Raw genomic sequence first — 25,868 nt, forward strand, 5'->3', positions numbered from 1 at the left:
CGAATTAAAGAGAACAATTGCTGGGTAATTCGAAGCAAACGCTGCGTCTGGGTTGCACTTTACTCCTCATGAGCTGATCCCAGCGAGTCCTTTTAAGGTTAGAGACGGCGGCGCAGCGAATAAGGCACAGGCGGGGGCAGCTGGGGAACCGACTACTGTTTCCAAACCTGCTGTGTAATATTGGTTTCATTATTCCACTTTCCTCCGCCTGCTTCCTATCCCACCTCCTTTTGTCTGCGCTGATTGCAATCTGCTCAGTAAAGCCTGTCCACCCCTCCTCTGACTCTCGCTGCCCAGCCATCAGTTAGCACACAAATAAGGGTGTGCCCCTCATTCCACTGTTAGTCCAATAAGGAATAATTCTCAAAAGCGTTCTTTTGGGATGACAGTGTCATAGAATCATAGAATAGTCAGGTTGGAAAGGACCTTAAGATCATCAAGTTTCAACCCCTGCCATGGGCAGGGACACCCCACACTAGACCATGTCACCCAAGGCTCTGTCCAAACTGGCCTTGAACATTACCAGGGATGGGGCATTTACCACTTCTTTGGGCAACCCATTCCAGTGCCTCACCACCCTCACAGTAAAGAACTTCTTCCTTAGATCCAATCTAAACTTCCCCTGTTTCAGTCTGAACCCACTGCCTCTTGTCACGAGAGGTTAAGTAAAGCTGTTGGCACTTAATGAAAATCACCCTCTGTCACATCAGGCTGCTGTGGCCTGCAGTGCCTGAGAAGTAAGAAACACTCTTTAGGAGAAGCTTTCAGACCTACTCACCTCCCCAAAGCCGCCTTTCCCCAGTACCCTGTACTGCCGAAATGTGTTTTTTGTTACTGGTTGCCTGGAAGAAAAGGAAATACAGAAAAAAAGAAGAAGACAACACATTTAATGCACTCTCCGTGATTTATTTATTTCAGAGAATACTTTGAAAAAGCAACAGACATAAATATTAGATAATCATATTGTTTCAGGGTAATCCTGTTATAGAATATAATATATAATTATGTAATTCCATTACTTCAATGCTATGTATGGCTTGAACTTTTCAATTCCAACATATTAAGCTGTAATAAAATACAACACATTAGTGAGTCATCAGTATAATTTCTGCAAGCATCTTAGGACCAAGGAGGGTTCTGTATCTCCATGATATGGGTTTGGCCTTTGTTAAGCAAAGAGGAGGCCTGGGAGCTTCCAATAACATATTAATTCTCATGAGGCATAGGACAGGCTAACACTTTATGACTTTGCTTGGTCTTCAAGGTCATAGAACCTTAGAATGGTTTGGGTTTGGAGGACCTTAAAGCCCATCCAGTTCCAACCCCCTGCCATGTGCAGGGGCACCTTCTACTAGAGCAGGTTGCTCCAAGCCCCATCCGATCTGGCCTTGAACACTGCCAGGGATGGGGAAGTAAAAGAGATCCAGAATTCAATCCACCAGAAAAGATTTCTGATGTCTTGACCTTAAAGAAAACGGGAAAATTATGTGAAACAAGGAAAGAAACAATCCCAGGGAACAGAGAGGTGGGCTTAAGTGCCATTCTCAGGAGGGGAGAGCAGGAAGCCAAGCTCCAAGCCAGTCCTTCCCTGCCTGGGATACTTGCCTCCTGGTAAAGCCCCATGGGTGAGAAGGAAGGAAAAGCATCTCTTTCCTTTAAAGGGATGAATCAAGGGTTAAATAAGTCTTTCCTTCTGAGGGCAGAGTGCCCCCTAACATTCACTGGACACCAACGATACGACCTAACAAGGTTCCCACAAAATCCTGCCTTACCAAAATGGCTCCAGCCCTACATCTAACTTACACTTTGTTACCACAAAAGCTTTATAATGTGACAGAAGAATAGCCCCACCATTCCACCACTGAAGCCTTACGATTACATTAGTGGCTGATATGGATATCCCTACCAGCTCTGGTTCCCTCTGGCGGGCAGCCAGCCGGCAGAGGGAGCACAATAATGTGGCTGTTCCCACAACAGCGGTGATGAGGTTGATGACAATAAGGAATAAATGCTAAAGTGAATCGTTTCATTTATGCTCATTATTGTTTTTAAAAGTAGGGGAAGAAAAACACGCAGAAGGCCAAAACTAGAAGAGAGAGAGATGCTATTTTCAGGCTTCTGTGAGGATACTGCAAATGCTATTGGGGTTAAAAGCAACAATTAGCAGTGATAACTACATGCTCAGCAATGTCTCTGGAATAAATGGACTGTATGACTCCTCCATTGGAGCCAGCAGGCTGTCAGAAGGAGCTACTAACAGCTCTTTGCTAATCCTAGAAACAGTTCTCCCAGCTTCTTAAGCCAGGCATATCCGATAGCTTGTCACACTTGTTGGGGGAATGGAAAAAGTAATAATCCTCAAAGCATTTCAGCAAATTCCTTATCCCAAATGTGAAAGTAGATAGGAAATAGCCTGGCTAAGGATGAATCATCTGATGTTTTTGTAATTGAAATGGAAGAGTGAATGCTGGATTCAGTAAAGATGGCATGTGGAGCATGTCTTGGCATGAAACGGCTCTCCCCTCTGCCCACCGCTTCCCTTTCCCTCTTGTGCAGCAGCTTTGCAGCTTTCCAGGGAGAGGAACTGGCACAGCTCCTTTGATCTCCAAGGCACCACGCTGATACACACCACTCACAGACCTGGCCCTAACTCATCTGCCATAATTAATTCCATTTGTGGAACCTGGGGCTTCTCTCAACTCAAGGTCACTGCTACCCCGCAGTGTGCGTCTGCTACAGCCCTCCCAACAAGGAGCAGGCAAAGGCCCTTTCCCTTGCAAATTAACACCCACTAAGGCTGCCTGGTTATTAAATGTGCTCAGAAATGTCTAGCCAATAAATACGGTGTGAGGACCTATATGATGCATTTTTGTCTGTTTACAGTGATTTAATAATAATGATAACTGGTCCAAGCAAATAAGTCCCCATATTCAGAGCACAGCTAAACAGAAAGACAACTGAAGTTGCTGAATGTACTGTAATCTTGATGTGCCTAATGTAGCTGACAGCATTAAAATGAGCAAACACTTGAGCTTTAGAAGCCAAAACTGCCCCCCTTGTGTTTTGGGGTAGGTTTCTGGCTTATTCTTTGGTTCCCTGGCGAGCAGCATCTGTTTCAGTCTTGCCTGGGCACAGTGTTTGCAAATGCAAAAGCCAGAGACTGGATGTGTATCTTAAGTTTAGCATTACAGATGCACAAGGGATAGGTTATGAAAAATGTTTAATGTGTCCTTCAATCTGCCTATAAGTAGCTCACGGTGACAGGACCTACAGAGAAATTGGCCACAGACATTTCTCAGATCACAAGATTCCTTAAAGAGAGAAGGGAGAGGCTGAAGAGCATTTCTGGGTCCAGGCACACTCATATCCTTGGCACCGATCATGCTCATTGGATGGTCACAGCTGGAGACTCAGCTCATGGTTAAATTGAGTCTAACACCAACATAACCATGACTTTCTTATATGACATCTTCCTGTGGCTAAAGCCATTATCTCTTCTTGAACCTTCTAACAATGAACACTTAAAACCAAATGCTAAAATTAGGAAAGCCTTCCTGGAACTCTCTGGGAAAGCTTCCCTGGAGTATAGCTCAGGGAAATGGTGAATGAGTCTTGACAGACCATCCTGAAGGAGAACAGTGAAAACAGGGAGAGAATTGCTTCAAAAGAGGGCCATAAATGGCAAACATTAGGACGAGGCATTGGTAATGCTGAAGAAAGGCCAAACTGTCCTTATCTTGAAGGCAAAGGGAGCAAACATACCATCTCAGCTGTCAGATTTTGAGCATGCTCTATGTGCTTTGAATGGAAAGTGAAAAATAAACCTTTTATAACAGACTAGAATCATAGAATAGTTAGGGTTGGAAAGGACCTTAAGATCATCCAGTTCCAGCCCTCCTGCCATGGCAGGGACACCTCACACTAAACCATCTCACCCAAGGCTTCGTCCAACCTGGCCTTGAACAGTGCCAGGGATGGAGCATTCAGAACCTCCCTGGGCAACCCATTCCAGTGCCTCACCACCCTCACAGGAAAGAATTTCCTCCTTATATCCAATCTAAACTTCCCCTGTTTAACTCGTTACCTCTTGTCCTATCACTACAGTATTTTGTATTCATTTTTCATAGGAAAAAAGCGCCAAACAACTTGTGACACTTACCTTTCCAACCACTTCCACTGGAGAAACCTGTCGAAGTACATGCTGTTCAGGTACTCTTGGAATGGCTCCCCACTGAGGTGGTCAAGGACAGATCTATCTCAGATGAAAAGGACATATAAGCATTTTATAATCCTGAACTTGGAGCAAAAGAGAAACAAAACAAGAGGAGAAAACCCCGACTTCTTGTATAGTGTGATCATTCTCCTTTATTTTGTACTTTATTTTACTCATGGTTTCAATCTAGGAACAAAGTGCTATGTTAGATTTCCTAACGGAAGGCCTTATACAAGCTGAATAGCAATGCGTACTGGTTATGCTTGCTGAAAATTAACAGGGCATCTCCCACTGGCTTCAATGGACTTTTACAAAGACTGTTACTCACTAGAGAACACATTTATTTGCTTTTGTTAGTAACTGAACACAACACCCTCAGGAACTGAGTTCCTAAACTTCAGAGGATGTTTTTATCTGCATCGAAGATTTCTGTCTAAAGCCCCTTTCTGTCAAAGAAGGACCATAAAGGTATTATTTTGAGAAAAAAATAATCAATTTCAATTCCTTCTATACAGAAGAAGTAGTAATTGTCATTAAAATCAAGGAGCTTTGCCTAACAGCTGTGTGCTTTGTAGAGTAAAACAGGAAAGTCTGAACAAGGATGTGAATTTGCTTCTGGATCAAGAAAGGAATTCTTGGGCTCATGTAGTGGATGCAAAGACTTTTGCATGATCAAAGGAAGGAAAGAATAGAAAGATCAGCCTGCAAATGTGAGAAAGAAGTATGTTGCTTGTGACAGTCAACAAGCAGCCAGAGACCAACAGACATCCCATAAGAAAGGCAAGGGTTCAGAGCTAAGGAAAGATGGGTTGAGCTGAGAGAGCTGCCTGAGATGAAGGTGGTCACATCAGTTAAGGGGTTGTTCACCTGCTGGTTTGGGTTCTTGCCTTGTTTACTGGGGCTACTGCTTCCACCTCTGCTGGCAGCATTGGTGGGGACTAAACTTGGGTCTGGGTGTATTTCTGTCTTTGGGTATACAGACACTTTTCTCTCTGTATCTAAGGCTATACAGACACAGCTCCAGATTTTACTGGAGGAGGAAGGAAATCCTCTCTGAAGGAGCAGTCTGGTTTGTGAATGGATGATTATGTCTTACCCTGGGGTAGTTCTAGACCTCCTCAAACAATTCACCATGAATAACATGAACATGAGAAATTGGAGAGGGGCAGGAGCAGGGAGCCAAAATATTAAAGGTCAAAGCAGAAATCAGAGTTCATACATGCCTATCTCCAGCAGACTGATCTTATCTATGAAGATGTGTCTGAAACTCCTCCCCATTCCTGCTCCTACAGGATAGCAAGCTTCATATTTGTATGTATGCCTCCCTTTCTTGGTCTGACCGTGAACTCTTCCAAAATTAACATTATTCAGTACATTTAGTAAATACCAACAGCAAGTTTTTAAAGCTTCCTTTTGACCCCATTTCAGTCCATGTGAAATGCCCAGCATATTTATTAACAAGGTCTCAAACCTGGCTCATTTATCTGTTTGAGCTGAGACGAAGGAATGGCTGCTGGTGAATACGAGCCTGAATTAAGTGGTGTCCAATGCTAGCCTATTCCATTCAGTTAATTAAAAGCTGTGCGCATTTCACAGAACAATAGCTGCCTTTCAGCAGTTGTTTGCTTTTTAGTTCCCCTCTTTGGCAACAACAAAGTGCATTTTAGAGGGAACTGTCAGCTTTCAAACCGATTTGAGAACTGGAAACAGGCATCAGGGGGGTTTGTGTTGAGCACAGCTCTGCCTTTGTCAGTGGGACTGGCACACACAACTGGTGCGAGTTACAGGAGCATCTCCACACGACACCAGGCCAATGCAAGGAAACTGGCTGTGTTAGAAGAGAAGGCCAGAAATAACCCACATCTACCAACGCAAAGCATAACTGGAACCAGAAAAGGTCAATGAAATGAGTCAAAACAATGAATGACAGTGGAGCGAATTTTACAAATCCCCATTACATCATCCAGGGAAAACAAACGGTGCTCAGCCAGAAACCACACGGGCCAGCGTGCCATGATCCCTCCTTTTCACATTTTCACTCGTTGATGATCTACCGGCGTGAACAGCCTCGGGTCAGTGTTTGCAAATGCAAAGTGCATACCTGGAGCTTTAGCGCATCACAGCGCAAATCGCCTCGCTGCTACAAAAACTGATAAGCCTTTTCCCAGACAAAGGATGAAATAATACACGCTCGTTTTGAACGCCACAGGCAGACAGAAAGCATTCAAAAAAGCCCCGTTCTCCTGGTGAAGATTTGCTGGAAAAGCCATGCGGAGCAAGTTTGCACATTCCTCTGTCTAAATGGGCTGTATAGCCACTTAATTTTTATTCACTTTGAAACAGAGATGTTTTCTTTGGATGCATTATCATTGTAGCTCTTTTCACACAGCATGAAATCCACGGCTGGTTTACTTGGCTAGAACACTCCGTCAAATACCTGAAACACTAAGTGCCTGTGTGTAGTGTATATAATGGCATGGAAATATTTATTGCATTTTGCTCAGATGAAATGACTTCACCGCTTGTCAGCTCTGCCTCTAGGATTATGAACATAAGATGAAGACGCTTGCTTCAGGTTCAAGTGGAAATGTCTCTCTTTTACCTGATACATTCCTTACACACTGCTGGCTGCAGCTCGGAGATCTCTGGGTATCGAGTTATACTTACTTTGTACAGTGAGAGAATAGCTCTTTGCAGGGGCTGTTTTCGAGTTTCTCCTCTGTCTGTTGGATAAGATCTTGACTGACTTCAGGAACGCAGGCTGGAGACTAGGGGGGGAGAAGAGAGGGGTGTGTTATCTCTGTGATGAGGTGCAGATTCTCCTCTCTTAACATGTAAAAGACACATTCATTATTTATGCCCTGAACTGCTTCCATTCAATTCCAGCGGTTGTGTAAAATCAAAGGAGCTTTACGTCAAACAGCAGTAAAATCGGATACCGTGGTAACTCGCTCCACATTCCACTCTATCCTCACATTGCTTTTCTGCCTTCTCCTGTACCTTCACCTCCTTGCCCAGCCTCATGAATATGCAGGGCACACTCCTTGCCAGTTCTTTGAACTGCTCCCTTGCATCCCATGAAAAATGTGCTGGCCTGAGCTGTGCACAGGCCATTCTTAAACAAGAGATTTTGCCCAGTGTTTTCTCTTCACTGATGATTCATTGTGCTGTCTGAAAAATCCATCTTTTTTTTTTTAACCAGCAAAGGAAAACAAGAGCAGGGCATTGGTATTGATGGATTGCTATATAAATAATACAGGAAGATGCTCACAAAAGTGTCTGGACACCTTAATTCATTATTAGAAGGACAAAAAACGATCCAGAAGTTTAAAAGTAATCATTTCAAAAAGAAACTCTGCCAACCAAGCATATAAAGCCTTTTCATCCTCTCTTCCCTTTAGAGAGAATGGACATTCAGCCTCCTCAAAAAGCCCTTACCAAAGAGAGTTCTTTTGCAGCATGCCTTGATGGTTAACCAGTTTAGGGCCTTTGGGACCTATCAAGACAGTTTTTAGGCAGTCCACATTCTTACTCATTGACAGTATATTCTACTTATATAAAAAGTGTATATGTGTGTGTACCTATTTATAAGCATTTCTCGTATTGACACGGAAGCCCCTTTATATAACCAATTGGTTTTGGGTATTTTCAATAAATCCAGCCTTAGCTGACAAAATCCTCTTTCCTTGCAGAAGCCTTATGCTCGGTAAGGTTCCCCATCCATGGCCATGACCACCAGATGTGCTGAGGGGGTGGGTCACAGAGCATCATCCTGGCCAGATGTTCCTATTAACTCACCCTTAGCTGGGGATATCTTGGCAAGCACTGAAATGCACTGCAGGCAGAGTTCAAAAACACTGGGAATGAGGACAGAGAAAGGGGCAGAGGCAGAGCTGGAGAAAATCTCCAGCATAGTGAAAGCTGAATTAAGTCTTCTATTGTTTCCTTGAAATGTGAATGTGATCCTGGCTGTGACATGGAGACGTAAGTTTGTTCCATGGTTTACAGAACTGTCTGTGCATGCTGTGTAATGCAGCCTCGCTGTTCAACCTTCACAGATGATCCGCAGAACATGCTGGGTACTTTTGGCCTTGCTGAAATATTTTGTCATTTCCTCCATATATTCCTCTATTTCCTCAGCAAAAGACATCAGGACACCCAGTTTTAATTGCAGACAGAATACATTGCTAATAAGTAAGAAGTTTCAGGTTTTTTAGAGGTAGATAAGCTCACACGTTATCATAGAATCACAGAACCATGGTTTGGGTTGGAAAGGACCTTAAAGCTCATCCAGTTCCAACCCCCTGCCATGGGCAGGGACACCTTGCACTAGAGCAGCTTGCTCCAAGCCCCTGTGTCCAACCTGGCCTTGAACACTGACAGGGATGGGGCAGCCACAGCTTCTCTGGGCACCCTGTGCCAGCGCCTCAGCACCCTCACAGGGAAGAGCTTCTGCCTAAGAGCTCATCTCAGTCTCCCCTCGGGCAGGTTCAAGCCATTCCCCTTGGCCTGTCCCTGTGTGCCTTCCTCTAGAAGATGAAGAGACTGAGACAAAGCCTCAAGCTTGTTTGGCCACTGGGGTGGACATGAACTGGGAACTGTAGAGCAAGTCCCAGTAATTTAGACAACTTACAGAAATTCCTAACTGCAGATGCCCATACTAAGTCGCAGTTTTAGTTCCAGACAGTAAGTACAGGCAAGAGTGACGCAGTGAAATAACTAAGGAAAAAAAATCAAAAATCCTGTTTCCAGTGCTATAGCTGCTGCATGGAAACAACTGGGGAAAAAAGAGGAAACCGATAAAAAAAGGCTTTTAGAGGACTATTCAGATAGGAGCCAAAGCCTAAAGATTAGCAATATGTCAACTGATTTAGGCTGGGAACCATCTGAATTAATACCTGTACTTTCTAGTGGGTTGTGTGGACAAGCTCATTGGCAGCCCAAAGCTTGTACGTGGCTGTGTGAGTCCACTGCTCGGAGCCCTCATCATCTTCAACATCTGACATAGGGTACAGAAACACCACTGAACTCCAGAGTCTTTGTACTGCTGTGAATCAGGAGTGTCTTCTGATGTGAACAGAGTTGCATGAGTAGAATTAATACTCTATTTATGTAGTAGAATTAATACTCAAATTGATGTTACGACTAATTAAATCTAGAACTTGTTCTACATTTATAGGCCAAAATTTGGATCCAAAAGGTAAGTTCTAAACCCCACAGTTAGTCATTTAGAGCAAGTGACCTGATTCTTAGTCATGCCAGGCAACTTCATTTCTCACTGGGAATCCATTTCCCGATGGGAGATAAGCTGCCTTGAGTTAAGTGTTGAAGAACATGCTCAGGCTGCATTATTAGTAGTAATTCCATCAAATTTTGTCTGAGATCAAAGTACATTTTAAAAAAAATACAACTTATAAGCATAAGCTAACTTTTTTCCTAAAGAAGAAAATCAATTCTTTAAGGGAAAAGGGATAAGAATGAATAAAAGAAATGGTAAAACGATATGGGAAGTATCTAAAAATGGCACGAACTGTGATTCCTTTCTCCCAGTTCATGGGAGATACAGTCACCACTTGGTTTTTCCAAAGCACTCACAGCTGACCTTTGAATCTCTGCTTCCTTTGAACAAACGGAGAGCAAGCTAACAATATCAAGGTAGGTAAAAGCATAAATACATTGAGCTTTTCTACATGGACTAAGGCCTTTAGGCCCTTACACAGACTAAAGTGCAAACGCTTTATTAGAGCACTTCATTTTCTATAACAAAACCCCACTTTTTTCCACAGGCTCATCATTTCCAAAGGTTTTGTAGGCCCTGCAAAACATTTGATGCCTTTATGCAGCCTTTTCTAGTGTTCAGGGCAGAGCAGTTGCACCACATGTAATGGAAGAGCATGCCCAACACTTTCCAGCTCTGTGTTCAGTACTAGGGAGCATCTGTATGATCCTTCCTGAGATTTTCCTTGAGACTTCATAGTTCCCACTGCTCCCAATAAATAACCATGAGTGCCATTTTCCCTGCCTCAGTCCTGTGCATACCTGTAGCCTTCAAACAAAGCCAGGAACAATTAGAAGCCAAAACCCAACCTCGCCAACCTACTTTTGCTCCCCTGGAGAACAATTAGGTAGCACAAGTTATGAGTGAAAGAGAGCATTTGGATCCCAAGAGGGAATGCTTCCAAAGGTAACGCTTTGGCCAGTTACAGAAGAAAAGGTTGCCTCTTCCCTGGAGAGATGCGAAAGCTTTCTGTAGCCCTGAAGCAATGGTTATTAACACTGTTCTCCTGCTGCATGATGGGTAACGGCTGTAAAAGCACATTCAGCTTTTACAGGGGAACAGAGACACCTTTTCCAACATATTAAATGTCCTGTGGCAGCAGGAGAGCCATACACCATGATTAAGGCCATTACATCTGAGCGCGTGACAAAGAATATTCTGCTAACTCTTCAGAAACACCTGCACAAGCCTGTTATGTTTCTTGTATACTTAAATAAGTACAGTCCTATGTTTCCCTTAATGGCTATTCTGTTTCCTGAAGACAAAGAAAGTGATTCTTGAGCTCACTTACAACAATGTAAACCGGAAACGATGCCAGGCAAGTCAACAGGACAACACTAAGGTAAAGCTGACGGAACCGAAACCAGATTCATGTCCCAAGATTCTGGCAGTGAAAGAAGTGCTTCAATTGACCCAACACAAAAATTTATCTCATCACATTATCCTTTTCAACCAGACAGTCCAAAAGTCTAAATTACTTTCATGAGGTTTTAATCAAAATCTCCTGTTTCCTATATCTTCTCATTTATGGCCAGAAACTGAAAACCTTCATATAAATATTCTGCTGGCAAAGCAAGATCTCAGTTTTATGATGCCCTCTTGCTTAATATTTACAAAAAGAATGCAACTAAGGACTTGGATTAGTGATCATCTGAGAAACAAGAAATGGATATTCAGTTACTTCTGAATGCCACTGACACGGTCTGAGGAAAATGTCTCCAACTGTTAATTTGGGGTTTTTCTAACTTAAAAGACAAGAGATCCTCCCAGCTCCTCTCCCATTTCAGTAAAAGGCATGAGAACAGCTGAGATGTCACACACTTGATCAAGGTTAGTTATGTTGTGTTCACAGAAATTTGGAGATCATGGTTCCTTCCACATTTAGACTCTGGGCCTGCAAGATACTTCCCACATTTTTCTGAGAGGCTGATTGCAGCTTCTTTCCCTTCTTCTCCTGCTCACTAGGATGCAACCACTGACAAACAGCATGGCGGTTAGGTTTGAAGTGGAATGCAATACCTTCCATAAATACCGGGTTCTTAGTGGAAACTGAGTACATCATAAGCCAAATGCAAGGTGGTCTTTCCACAGCTCTTCCTGGCAGCCTGAGTGCCAGGAGACCCCTGCCAGGCAGCTATATCCATGCCACATCTGGTACTGTCCATGCCCCGGCACTCAGCACCTCACTGGAGTACTCAAAAGAAGCAAAATCTGACTCAGGTGAAAGCTTCCATGCTGTGTAACTCACCCATTATGTGTTATTCTCAATGTCATGTTGCATCACTGTACTTTAAAATGGAAACTCCCCTTTGTTGAGAGCTCTGTAAGTTTTGCTACAGACTACTTCACTCAGCCCTTCAAGACACAGTATTTATTGGCCTTCATTGAACAGGACAGCAAGCAAATAAGCCTTATCATAAAACTGTCTCTATACGTTTGCCATGGTACTTATATTTATCTAGTAGTGTTTAAAATGCACAGCTGTGGTTGAGATGTAGTGCGCTATAGGTGTTGCGCCTGAGCCTATGGAAATGCAAGCTGGCAGCCAGCTAGCAGAGATTTGCAACTTCAGTGAGCAAAAGCATTTTCCTGACAACCCAAGAGCTGGGGTCAGCCTTTCTGAAACTGGGGTGGGGTGAGTAGCAGATGTCTCTGTGTAACCGACTCCAACCACTTCTGATAGCCTTACAGAGCCCAGAGAAGATGCGCACACACAACACCGACCCGCACGAGCAGAGTTGGATTATCGTGCACAACACTACTTTTTCCATGGGAAAAGTGCCCAGATTACAAAGACAACTGAGCAGGACGTGCTGAGACCCCAGACAGATATACATATCAACTTGGGATCACCACTGTTTGAGAAAGCTGCATAGAGCTGATGAGAGCACCAAGGAGCTGAAGGGCTGAGAAACATGCCTGGGGGAAAAGAAATGCCAAAGGGGAATGTTGAGGTACTAGATTTGTTTAGTCTGGAAAAGTAGGAGTGAAACACTGTAAAGCTCCTTTAATATAGGAATGTTCTTAATAAAGAGGGCAGGGATCAATTATCCTGCATGTTCTGCTCTGCACTGGGGGAATGATATGAAAGAATCCACTTAATTGGATATGAAAGCTTTTTTTCCCTAACTTTTCACACATGAAGCACAAGAACAGGCATATGAATATTGTGGAATCTCTTCTCAGAGGTCTGAAAGGCCTCTGAGGTCAGGCAGACATCTGTTGGTGATCGCAGTGTATTTGATCTCTGTTCAGTGCAAGAGGCTTTTGAGCCCTCTCCCAGTCCTTTGTACCACTGATTTCGCAAAACACTGGACTCTGTAAAACACAGGCACAAGGCATGGCCCTGAGAACAGATGAGGAAGGGAGTTGGTATGCTGAGTGCTCACCAAAGGAAACCTGGAGCTCTGGGCAAGGGAATGAGTACCTTCCTTGCAAATGATCAGTCCTGCATCAAAGACTTGTCTCAAACTTCATTGTTTCCTACAAGAAAAGAAATAGCTTGCAGAACCCTGATCTTGAGATCAGAGAAAGGGATAGCGTTGACTTCAGTCAGACTGACTTTGCAAGAAACAGAGTGAGTCCACGGTCCGGAGGTAATTCTTTACCCTTACACTGTGCCTTTCATCTAAGAACCTCAAAATACTAAAGCTTCATTTCATGATTAAGTCTTCATGAGCTAGGTGGCAATCTCATGATATTTTATAGAACAGTGAACAGCGAGGTTAAGAGTTGCATTTTGCAGAAGAGTTGATCTTCATCTGTTACTGAAATAAAGAAGTCTCACTGAGATAAATGAAAGCTAGAGGTGCTCAGATTCCTCAAATCAGTCTATTTATAGCTTGCAATTAGCAAATAAGGAATGGAAACCTAAGAATACAGGCTTTCATTTTATGCCAGCACTTGTCAGTGGATGTAAGTCATCACAGCATCTTAAAGCACGACTCTTCATCACTAGAAATATTACATGAACCAGAAAGATACCACAATCTTCAGATGGAATAGACTTCATGCAAACTTTTTGTTGTAAACACAACTGCTTTCCTGGCGAGCTTCAGAGAGATTCAAACACAATGAGCTATTTTAAAAGTTACTTGCATGAAACAAATAATGTGCAGCATATGTTATGTCTCAGGTTATGAAAACATTCCACAACAAACTGGCTTAAAACAATTAAAAATGCTTCAGTCAATGCACAAAAGTTCAAGCCATAACTTTTCCTGAGCTGCCTCTGATTCCAAGCACTTCTGTCTTAATGATATGTGTACTTTCAGATGTTGACAGCAATTTTCCAGATATAATCTACTTACAAACCTCCACACAGATCTGCTACCAGTCGAGACCTCAAAACTATGACAGAAACAGGCTAAACCGAGCCTGTTGGTGTGGGATGATGCATGGTGGGACGGGAAGAGTTCATACACACCAACCTGGAAATACTGGCTTCATCCAGCTGTTGTGTTGCTGCATTTGATTTGCACTCACCCGGCCGTGACCCAAGACCAGCAACGGAGAGCAATGGTTTGTGTCAAGGATGGGATGTCTGCCACATGCAATGCCATTTGTGCTGTTGCTTTTGCAGGGTCACATCATTCTCCAGATGTTTGTGGAAGGTTCAGCTAGCAGGGGGAGGAGTTACCGGGATAGGTAGCAATGATACGGTCATCAGGGGTGACTGTCCTCAGTATTCTTTGAGGCAAACACTCACAAGGAGGTAAAAGAAGGACTGTAATGAGAGCAGCTACTAGAGGAGACTAGGTAGATGTAGGCAAGTCACGCTAGTAAGTGCAAAATTAGGCAAAGGCTAATTTATGTGCTCAGGTAATGCCTGTTTTCAATGGGGAAAGGTAATGGAAGGCAAAAGAGAGACCATGAAATTATGCCTCTTTGTGCCTCCAAGGCTGATCTGCTATTTGTGGCTAGAGATTCACCCCAAGGACTGGCCTGTGGTATCTCCACTGGGGTCTGCTTGCTGCCCTCAGAGCAGGAACACACCAGTGCAAGGCACAGCCTGGGCTCTTCTTACCCCATCACAGGGCTCTGTCTGGAGCCACTCTGGGTGACTCTGACATCTCCCCACCTCCTAGCTTTGGGCAAGCCAATGGCAGCTGAGATTCACTCAGAGCTGCAGCCTGAGAAGTACTGACCATGCAGCTGGCAACTGATGGAAGGGAAGTGAAAGGGGCTTATGATGAGAGCCATAGAATCATTCACGTTGGAAAAGACCTTTAAGATTATTGAGTCCAACCGAAAAGCACAGAGGAAAGCAGTGGAGGAAGAGATAGAGGAGATTGAGGGGTGACCTTATTAGTGTATATAAATATATAAAGAGGGAGTGTCAAGAGGATGGAGCCAGGCTCTTCTCAGTGGCAAACAATGATAGGACAAGGGGCAATGGGTACAAACTGGAACACAAGAGGTTCCACTTAAACTTGAGAAGAAACTTCTTCTCAGTGAGGGTGACAGAACACTGGAACAGGCTGCCCAGGGAGGTTGTGGAGTCTCCTTCTCTGGAGACATTCAAAACCCGTCTGGACACGTTCCTGTGTAACCTTATCTAGGTGTTCCTGCTCCGGCAGGGGGATTGGACTAGATGATCTTTTGAGGTCCCTTCCAATCTCTAACATACTGTGATACTATGATACTTTGATTTTGGGAAGCCTGGGTTAGGCATGTGTTTCAACGTGATGAGGGAAAGGTTCCCAGCACTGTCACAACACGTGAATTCTCGTGACGCTTTTTGTTGTCATGCACAAAAACACTGGAACATTCTTTTTTCTTGCCCTGTGCCTGATCTTATCTGTCCAGTTCTAGCTGTATACATAGTAAACAGCCAATTCTACATCAGGAGCCAGCTGCAACACTTTAAGCAATCAACTTCTGCATTTTCTTCTTATTTTTTTTTCTACCACAAAGTCATCTGGGTCTATATGAGGCAAAGCAGCAAAGCAGAAGGCTTCAGAATTCCAGGATATTTGCTTTGAGATGACAGATGTAGGAATTGGCAGTGAGGTGGACAGGGAGCATGGAAAACAGCTGTGTCATAAGGAGCAATTTATCTATTACTACAGTGTGTAGGCATTATACCTGAGAATGGGGGCCCGTAATGCAAGGCACTACATACACAGGTCATGCGAGCTAAAGCTTCCACAGCAAACCAGTCTCACTGGGAATGGGAACAGTGGCCAAAGACATGAAATACCTCACCCAGGATTACAGAGTGGGTCAATGACAGAGAAAACAATTGAACCCGATCCTGTTGGCTGATCAAATGGTGTTTTCAGTTCTGAGGGCAGGAACACTTGCTGGTAGCTAAATGAAGCAAATCAGCAGTGCCGACCAACTGTGGGGTTTGTTTTGTAGCTGCAAGCGGATCTGGAGTCATGATGAATCTGTTTTCCTTCATATTTCTACTGAACTATCAAAACATGTGTTGACACACAGAAAAATACATTGACTGAAGACAACAGAGCCCTCAGCTAACAGCTGAACACGTTCTTGTGCCTGGAGGGGTTGTATTAATCCACCACAAAAGGCAACGCTAGTCACCTCAGTTCATTAACTCATTGACTGCAGTAGGTCTGATGTAGCTTCAGGCTGACTTGCTTGCTTTGAACATACTGGGCTGTCTCTTGGGCCTCAGCAAGCCCACTGGTAGGAAAAGGACAAGTTTTTCTCTAGGTCTCCAGCATTCTTCCTCTTTGGAGTACAAGTTGTAGTCTTGAACTATGCTCTTCTTTGGAGAAACATGGCAATCACTGAGGTTTCCTTTCTGACAAGTGCATGGGAAGTATATGAAGCATTTTTCTTGACTCTCCTGTTAACCAGCAAGAGGGTCTGCTATCAAGCTATACCTTGGTTTTCCTGTTCTCTTTTTGTAGCTGCTCCTTCCTAGAAACCATATTTCTACTCCTGACAATGGCAAACAAGCAATTGCCATGCAAATGGTGTGAGTCGAAAGGTTTCCTACATAGAGCTCCAATCAAAAGTGTAGCTTCTTCGGAATGTTAAATTCTTTGATTCTGAGAAATTTCAGGGTGTAACCACAGTAAGAGTTTCAGAGCAACAAAGGAAGAGAAAATATTGCCTGGATCAAGAGGGAGAAATTTCTTCCTGGCTCCTATAGGTGGCCAGAAGAAATCTCAAACAATTCAAGCCCCATAGAAAGTAATTTTGAAATAAGAGATTGTCCCTGGAGACAGGGACCTGTTGTTTCATCAGCTTCCTTTGCAAGTCCAGAATCAGCTGCAGACTTTATACTCTTCAATTAAACAGAAATGCTCACCACAATTCCAACCAGCTATGGGGTTTTTGGTACAGCTCATTTTAAGAACCTGAACTGGTCACCATGGAAGATATGCTTTTGACTTCAGTTAGTGAGAAAATGGGCTTCACAAGAAGTGCATGGCAAGATATTTTTCAGTGTCTTAAACCCTAGTCCTTCCCCACCCATACTTTTGAAGTAATTATTTGGAAATCAGTTTATAGAGGTTTCTTTAGCAAAGAAACAAGATTTTCCTCCTCTCTGTAGACACATGGTTTATTAGTGTAGGGGTGCTCGTAAACTGGCCAGCTGAAATTCTTTTGTATGAACTTACTTTAAAGCAGGGGAAGGGAAAGTGTATTTTACTTGTTGTTGCCTTTTTTCTGCTTTAAAAGCATTTTGCACACAGATTAAAAGATGAAAACACAGATGAAATAACCTGTACCGTAGCTGTCAGCAGGATGAGGAGGGCAGTTTAAGAAACAGAATAAAAGGCTAATACTAACCAGGATCTTCTAGCTATCCAAAAGTAAGTCTACTCACACAGTCCTTGGAAGTGTCATGTAACCTCTTTTCTTAGCAACCTAACTGAGGCATTGCTACAGTGCATTACTACAGATGTTTGATAAAGTGTTTTGGGAAAAGAACAGTATTCTCACCATTAGTAGTAACAAAGATGACAGGACAATGTTGAAAGCTTCTGTTCTCAGATTTTTTTTCTCTCATCACATGTGCTTAGTAGGTTTGGATAACATCCAGTGTCCAGCCTTTTATCAGACCCTTTCTACCTTTTAATGTCCTCCTGCATTGATGGATAGCCTAAACATTAGCAAGCAACCTTATGTTGCAATACTCATAGCTTGGCTTCCTCTGGTAAACCAAATGTCATTTGTTCCATTAAAAAAATCCCTAAATCTATAAACACTCATTTACAACCTCAACGTTATTGAATGGCTTTCCTGTAGGAAAACAAACAGATCCCTCATTGAATTCACTCCTCTGAGACATTAGCCCGTGAGCATGAGTAACCCTTCCCTCGCGAGCGATTCTCGCACTGAAGCCCACGAGCTATTTGCTTTGCATGAAGGTAGCTCATGCATGAAAGCCAAGTCAATGGCTGTGGTGCTATCAGTTGTAGAGGAGATTCTGCAGAATTTGCTTTTGTCTTTTTCCATTACCAGGCCAAAACACTTGAACGAAGAAACGAAAATCCAAGAGAGAGTTTGGGAAGGCCTGAAAGAGGATTAGAAAGTGAATTAAACAAACATGGGGCAGGAACCAGTGGCCCACTCAGAAAGACTGGAAACACCCACAAAAGCAAACAAAATCACTACCTAGCACTGCTGGAAACAGGGCATTCCCTAATCACCTTGCCACATGATCCATTAACGATCATATGGTAACAGCCATCTGCAAAGAATTGAGAGGGAAGACATTTATTGTAGGAGATGACACACTGTTTGCAGTGGCATATTCAGCTCTTCCTCAGTTTTGCTTGCTGGACAAACAGCATCTGTGCCAGGATAATAAACTTGCTATATGCGGGATTTTTGACTCAGGTCAGAGTCTGGCTTGATTAAAGAAGCAATAAATTAACACACAGGTTGAGGCTTGGCATGCAGGGTAAGAGAGTTTCGTTAAGTGTAGTTGCATTACTGGGAGAAAAAATATTAAACACAGATAGTTTGACGTTCTGCATATCCACAACTTAAATATGCAGATTATTTTGAAACCCATTTGTCATTAAGAGTTTAAAAAAACCCAATTTTATTTTCTTGTTTTTACACTGATCTAGTGATAATGATATTTTAGTGAACTGAAACATACTTGTCTTCAGTGAAATTTAAAACATTCCTTATGGCAATGCTGCGATTCCTGGTTCCAAGTTAAAATAACGCGCTCTAACGTTATTAACTTAGTGATTCTGCTAGTTGCAGCACCTCAGCCAAAGGTGTCAAACTCAGGAATCTCATCTGAGTTTGCTCGACCCATTCTCATCAGGCTACTCAGCTGCTGAAGTCTATAAATGTTTTTCCACAATCCTGATTTCCTATTATGAGGGAATTAGATGAGAAAGAAGTTAAATTTAACTTCCATTTTCATCACGTGCCTGTTCATTCTCTTCTTTGTTGGGATCACACAGTTGCCTGTTACTGCGTCTGAGTTTAACACAATGAATCCTGAGCTCAGAGAGACATTTGTTGACTCATGACACTTTTAGCTTCACAATTCCAAAGCTGAACCAACCAGGGTGGAAAGAAGGGCTGTGGAGGTCTGTTCAAAGGGCTCCCATACCACTACACAGAAACCTGTGTGGATATGCCATGCAATGTAATTTAATGTGAAATTAATCTCATTGCATTTTAATCCGCTAAATCAAGATTTCAATCATCTAAAAATCATCTAAAAATCAAACACTCAAAGTCTCCCTGAGCTCCCTGTAGTCAGTGGTCAGAAAGAGGCACCTCACATGTCCTATCCAGATACCTCCTTGTGTTTGGACGACCAAGGCTGCAATACATGTGTTGGGAGTGTAAAAGGCTGGACTCACCAGATGTCTATTTTAATGTCATTCTGTTCAAATGCACAAAAGGCATCTCCTGCAGATTTCTGGATGTTTTGCAAGCCAGTGTTTCACACATCTGGAAAAGGCCAATTCCTTTTTTCCCATGTGGGTAAACTTTTCCAGGCAGAAAAGGCTGTTTCTGGGGAAGCTGAATGAACCTTAAAGGTTTAGAATTAACTTCCCTGGCCATTGGATAATCCATATGAACTGAGTATAAGTGATGGGGGGGATGCAGAGGAGATAGGCAAAAGATGACCCCTGAAAACAAGAGGAGGAAACTATAATGAGCATATTCATTAGCTGAGGGCACACAAGTACATCCTTCCTGTACTTAGATAATCCTGAGCAGACGGCTCTTTATTTGCACAGTGTCCTCAGTCCTTTTGGGTGCCAGGCTAGGCTCAGAGAAGAGTCAGAGCAGCCTGGGGGGCCTGCCTTGCCTCAGCAGGCAGATGTGAGCCAGGTTTACATGTGTGGTTGACATCAATTAGCTGCAGCAAGCTTCCATTTTCCAAAGGGTCAAGTGAGAGCAATTCCAGCAAACACAGGGAAGCTAGATGGCTTTTGCCCACTGACCAAGTCACCCCAGTGATTTTCCCAACCACAAATGACAGTTAAGAAGCATGTGAAGGAGTGTAACGTCTCCAAAACAGAACTTCAACTAATAGCACTGCTTAGCATAAAACCAGTGTTGCTAATGACACCAGCCCAAACCTTCGACCAGTCTGAGCACATGCACTGCAAATGCAGCCCTCCTTAAGTCCAAAGGACAGGACATGGGACTGCCCAAGGACCTATTCTAGGACGGCATCACCAGGACAGAGCAGATTCCGCGTTGTTTCCATAGGCTCCCATGTAGTTTGGCACCATTGCAAGAGACAGGAATCCTCAGTAAGTGTTTAGTTAACTAACATTTGTATTGTAAACAGTGGGTAAAGGATGAGGAAACAGGACTTGAGCAAACCGTGAGAAAATGCCGTTTAGCTCGAGACCACAGCAAAGGGACTCCTAATCAAGGCAACGCTGTGATATTTCAGATTCCTCTGCCACACCATATTACAGCCTGGTCCCAGTGACGGAAGAATGCTTGTTAAAACAAATTCTGATTAGAAAGCATTAGTTTGAGTAACAGGGTTGCCATTCTGTTGCTTTGTTATTTTCCCAGAATTGAACTTTGGAAAGATGAGCTTATGCAGCAGTATGCTGAGAAGGTACTTTCCTGGACTAAGACATAGTGATCAGCAGAGATATTGATCGTGGTGTCTCTGGAACAACAACAAGAATTATGTATTGATTTCTCTGGAGACTGGATTATGCATCGATTATGCTAGCTGCAAAGCAGAGGCCTAAGTAATGCTATCATCTCTGGCTAAAATGGTGCCTGTAGAGTAGTGAAGTCAATAGAAAGAGGAGATGAGAAATCCATTGAGCCAAAGGGTAAAGTCCCAGGGCAGTTAATTAAATGGCAAAACTCTCCTCGGCTAAAGTAAAGCCAGGATTTCTATTTAAGTATTTAGCATCCTGAAAAGCCTCCTAATAGCAACCCAAAGGACACAGTGAATAACGCTTTGAGCAAGTAAATAATTCCAGCCCATCCTGCGTCCATGTAACACACTGTATTCACACAGGCACCTCATTCACTGCTTACTTCAACTGGGTCATTAATGAAATGCATAGTGTTTAGAAAAATCTGGAAACTAGCTGTGGAGATAAGGCTTGGACCAAGCCTTGAGGGACCATCCACTATAGCCAGTGAAAAGCGATACTGTGTTGGCCTTTTATCAGCAAGATAATAAGCTAAAAGGGGATGGAGATGACTCGCTGGATATAAGTGATACAAGCTGAATTTGTAGGAGAAAGTAGCAATGTAGAAAACAGTCCCTGCAAGCTCACCTTCCAAAACACAAAGCCTCTGTCTTGCATTAAGCTCTGCAGATTGCTTTACAGAAGGTTAATGTTTCTCTTTCAGAGCTTCCCTTACAGTGACATTCAGCTTTTATTTTGGCCGTTCCAAAACCTAATTATAACATGTTCCCTAGAAGGCATTTAGTAAACAGTTAGAGGAAGAGGTCTCAGTACTTGAATGCAGGATTCAGCCAGAATCATTAAGAAGTGATACATGAAACTTTCCTTATGGAATACGGAAGGTTTTAGTGATCAGCTAAGATGACTCACTTGAGAGACATGAGTGCTGAAGTCTGCATTTATTTTGGTGGCGAAAATAGGAAGGGGGAAAGAAATCTCAAAGAGAGAGCAACCAAAGGCAAAGATCCTCAGCATCAAGATTAAAGCAGGGGTGTGCAAAAAGAAAACTGCTCTTCAAGAATGCACAGAGCTGAGAGAGAGTATTTGTGAACAGGAGCCTCCGCTCAGCTGCCTGGCTTTGTCCATCAGAAGGGCTCATATATCATTTTCATTTCATCTCACCCGTATTACATAGATGTTTTCTTCTCCAAAAAGAACTGATACGAGAGAAGAGCACATTTTAGCTACAGACAAGTGGAGGCCAGGCCCTGCTGATCAGCCAGTGTCCCTTTCACAGGACTATCCCCTCCCTTCCTTATCCTATAATTGTTCATAGAAACAAAGACATGTTTTCACTTAGCAAAATACCCATTGCTAGCCTTGGACTGGAGTGAGGAGGTTATTGCTGTGTCCAGCTAACCTCTTGCAGCACAGAAAGAAACTGCAAACGTGGCCTTTATTCTGTGCATTTCCTAGAGGAAAGGAGACTGAACAGGAACTCAGATAAGAAAACGAATGCTGTTGCTGTGCTTCATATTCTGTGAAGTATATTAATGGGGATAACAATACACATTAGACATCCTATTCAGTAGCATTTTTAGTACCCTGCTGAGTCGAAATATAAACTATAATGGCATATGGAGACTGTCTTAAGAGCCATTTCAAATCAATTTAGTTTTATGTAGCGTCTCTCGAAGCATCTCAAGGTGATTTACACTGAGAAAGAAAATAGTGGGCTAGTGATTTAGTAGAATAATGCATGGCAGCTGTCAGGCAGTGAGGCAAAAATGATGCATGGGAATGCAAAACTCTGATTTAAAAGCAGTACAAAGGTAAACATATATCTGCTCTTCCAAGTACAAGAAGCAGCCATGTAAGGAAGGCAGGCTGCGTTCAGTTTAACTCATCTGGTCAATGAGGCACTGAGAGCTTTTCCCTTTACAGACAGAACTGGAACCTAAACCTGAAACGCTCCCACTCAACTGTTGAGATTAGGAAAAGCCAGGAAAGAAATATTTGTGACCAATTCATTTTAGCAGTTTTACCATCATATTTCACAACCTCAGAAATTTTAGACTTCCTGTGGGTTGGACTTTTGCCCTGACAGGCTTATTAAGTCAAGAAGGCAGCTTTAAGTGCCTTTTTCATGGAAACTGTTAAAGCCTCTCTTGAAGAAGCAAGACTTGAGTCAAGAAACCTTGACCTTGTCAGTGTGGCAACTATTGTGATGCTCCTGTTAAGCAAAAGCAGCTTGCAGGTGGAGTTTCCTTCAGATCACAGCACTGAAGTGGCATATGCCTCATTGGGTCTCTTCCTCCTAATGGAGAAGGCCCTCTCACTGGTGCTTGTCCCTACACAGCCCCTGAGGTGCAGTCAGCTCACAGGTGGAACTCCTCAGAGAAGCAGGATAATAATTGCTCAGAGTGTGTTTCAAGGATGGGGGGGTGAAGTGTCTTCAGCTACAGGACACCTCTTCCAAGGGTTTTCACTGCCTTGCTCATCATCCAAAGCGAAGCCGCTAAGGAAACCATGAAAACGCTTGTATTTTGGTATCCTCAGTGTGAAAATTACATGTTTTCCTTACATTTTCCTTCTATAAAATAGTTCAGAATGGCCTGTTGGGTATGAATGCTTCAACAAACTTTGGGCAAGAGAGAGGGAATAATAGTGTCTTCCTAGATGAGGACCTGAGTACATAGACTCATAGAACAGTTGGGAGGTACCTTTAAAGATCGTCTGGTCCAACCTTTCATGGGAAAGGGAGCCTAGATGATATTATCTGGCACCTCATCCAATAACATCTTTAAAACCTCCAGTGATGAGGACTCTACTGCATCCCTCTGGAGGTTGCTCCTACATGCCACTTCTTCAAGAGGCCTAACCCATCTGTTTCCTTTCTATGTGCTGGAACACATTCAGAATCTGTCATGTAGGCCAGGGAGATGGTGGGAGCCTGACCCACTCATGCCACCTCTGCTGTCAACCACAACAGAAGCCTGCCAGACCGCTTCTCAACTTCCCCAGCGAGCATGCAGGGGCTGCTCAGGGTGTTAAAGCTGTGAAAAGCCTGAATTGTGATTACTTGGCAAAGTGCAACCCCCTCGACTAAGCGCTTGTGTAGTGGCTGCAGGACTGATGCTGACTGTTCTCATGCAGAGCTCTCCACGTGGCACTTCACTGCTCCCATAGATATGTCTACTTATGGAACAGTGGAGCACCACCTTGCAGACAGTGGTTGCCTGAGTCACACCAGGCTCTAAGTACTGGTGTGATGTCTATTCATTTGGGAAAGTGTTCTCCCTTCTGCTGTGCAAGTAGTATATGTTTTATTAAATAAAGCACATGTTCCCTATGCAAATGAACGCACACTAGGAGGAGGATATAGTGACACGTTCTATGTTAAATATGCATGACATTTAAAACTCTAAGCAAGAAGGAAAAATCATGTATAAATATTAAAGAGCACAAAGTCTACTTTTTTGCTTTCATTTTGCTTCTGATCCTGCACTCTGGGAAAAATACTCCTCACATTCTGAGACTGAATTATCTGTCCAAGAACTAAACCTATAATTTTATTCTATCAGTCAAGCTGGATGTCACACTATTTTTATATGAAGACAATCAGGTTCTTTGAAGCACAGACACACCTACTTAAAAGGAGCATTCCCTTGAAAGGAGAAGACTTTGGAATCAGGAGTAATTTGTATCTTTCAAGAGACTGATAACTAAATGGAGAAATGCATCTCCTAATGAAAAGGTTTCTTTGCTGTCCATTAGCACACTTGGATGCAGATTCATCCCTTTAGACTGCAAGCGTCTAACTTGGCTTCGAATCACTGAAATCTAATGGCTTAAAATGTGTCGTTTGGAAACTCTTGTTTCTCTTTCTTGTCAAGAAAGGACATGAGGCCACCTGAACTCCTAACCTCAGTACCTGAGTTAGGTATCTAAAAGGAAATTAAATTAATCCAGGCCTTCCTCTAGTTCTTTTTGTTGTGTGGGAGACCTGTTAGAAAATCTAGCATTCAACCCATTCCTATGGCGCAGTTAACTTCACCTCTAGTTTTCTTTGCATTTTCTGCTACAAAGGGCTTAAACGTTCCTCTGGGAAGAAGCAGAAGATTTCCATTAATAAAAAAATGTGCAGCAAATGGAGAAGCCTATCTTTGTGTTCCCTTCTGCCCAAAGATGTCAATAACTTGCAAATACCAGAAAAATTTCAGAACAGAATATAAATATCCTGTCCCATTTTACATACTTAGAAAACATAGAATCCAAACTGCTTTGTGTTGGAAAGGACTCTAAAGCTCCTCCAGGTCCAACCCCTGCTACGGGCAGGGACCCCTTCCACTGGAGCAGCTTGCTCCAAGCCCCTGTGTCCAACCTGGCCTTGAACACTGCCAGGGATGGGGCAGCCACAGCTTCTCTGGGCACCCTGTGCCAGCGCCTCAGCACCCTCACAGGGAAGAGCTTCTGCCTAAGAGCTCAGCTCAGTCTCCCCTCGGGCAGGTTCAAGCCATTCCCCTTGGCCTGTCCCTACAGGCCCTTGTCCCAAGCCCCTCTCCAGGTTTCCTGCAGCCCCTTTAGGCACTGGAGCTGCTCTAAGGTCTCCCCTTCAGGAGCCTTCTCTTCTCCAGGCTGACCCAGTCCAGCTCTCTCAGCCTGGCTCCAGAGCAGAGCTGCTCCAGCCCTCACAGCATCTCCATGGCCTCCTCTGGATATTCTCAAGCAGGTCTATGTCCCTGTCATGTTGGGAGCCCCAGAGCTGAACACAGTAAAACCAGGTATGCTGATCAAATATGAAGTCCAGAGCATGGCAGGAAATGGAAACTCTAGCTCTGGAGTCCTAGTGGTTTCCCTTTCTGTAACACCGCCATCATTTCTTGATGAAGAAAAACTCTTCTTCACTGCACATTCTAGTCCATGTACTTCTGCTGCACCACAGATGGCAGGAGGGCCATGGGACATCAGTGAAGGGATTTGGTATATGGAACCCTGCACCAAGACCAGCTGAAATGAAGCAGTACTAACCTTCTCTTACTTCACTAGTTCTGATACCAGCAAAATGCTCTCTCCTTTTCCAGATGGGAACTGGAGCAGTGGGAAATGTTTTCCCTCAGTATTTGCCCCTCATTCCTCTGTTGACAGAAATGACAAATGGTCATTTCAGTGGATTTAAAAAGCAGTGGAACTTCATGCCCCTAATGAATGGGCAGCAGGAACTCATACTGGCAGTGCTTGATGGCTGCACATGAAACTAGCCAGGCTCAGTAAACGAAACCAGATCCCCAAATGCAGCCTG

At 43.4% G+C, this 25,868-nt stretch overlaps 1 protein-coding gene across 3 annotated transcripts in view; it reads right to left on the bottom strand.

Annotated features, from left to right (window-relative positions):
• Positions 1-25,868, bottom strand: part of GRK5 (G protein-coupled receptor kinase 5) — a 165,788-nt gene that overhangs the window by 21,992 nt on the left and 117,928 nt on the right. For 2 of the 3 annotated variants that reach the window (XM_061364208.1, XM_061364209.1), the window contains exons 5-7: positions 6,881-6,981; positions 4,160-4,252; positions 779-842 (exon numbers count right to left, since the gene is read on the bottom strand). In XM_061364208.1, coding sequence (XP_061220192.1) covers positions 779-842; positions 4,160-4,252; positions 6,881-6,981 — 258 coding nt within the window. Of the gene's footprint in view, positions 1-778; positions 843-4,159; positions 4,257-6,880; positions 6,982-25,868 lie in introns of those variants that run through there. The other variant, XM_061364210.1, reaches the window with a different exon arrangement.

The sequence above is a fragment of the Neopsephotus bourkii genome, unplaced genomic scaffold, assembly GCF_033783945.1.
Source record: "Neopsephotus bourkii isolate Nb327-2 ecotype Australia unplaced genomic scaffold, CSIRO-AGI_Nbou_v1 NB_1189, whole genome shotgun sequence".
NCBI lineage: Eukaryota > Metazoa > Chordata > Aves > Psittaciformes > Psittacidae > Neopsephotus > Neopsephotus bourkii.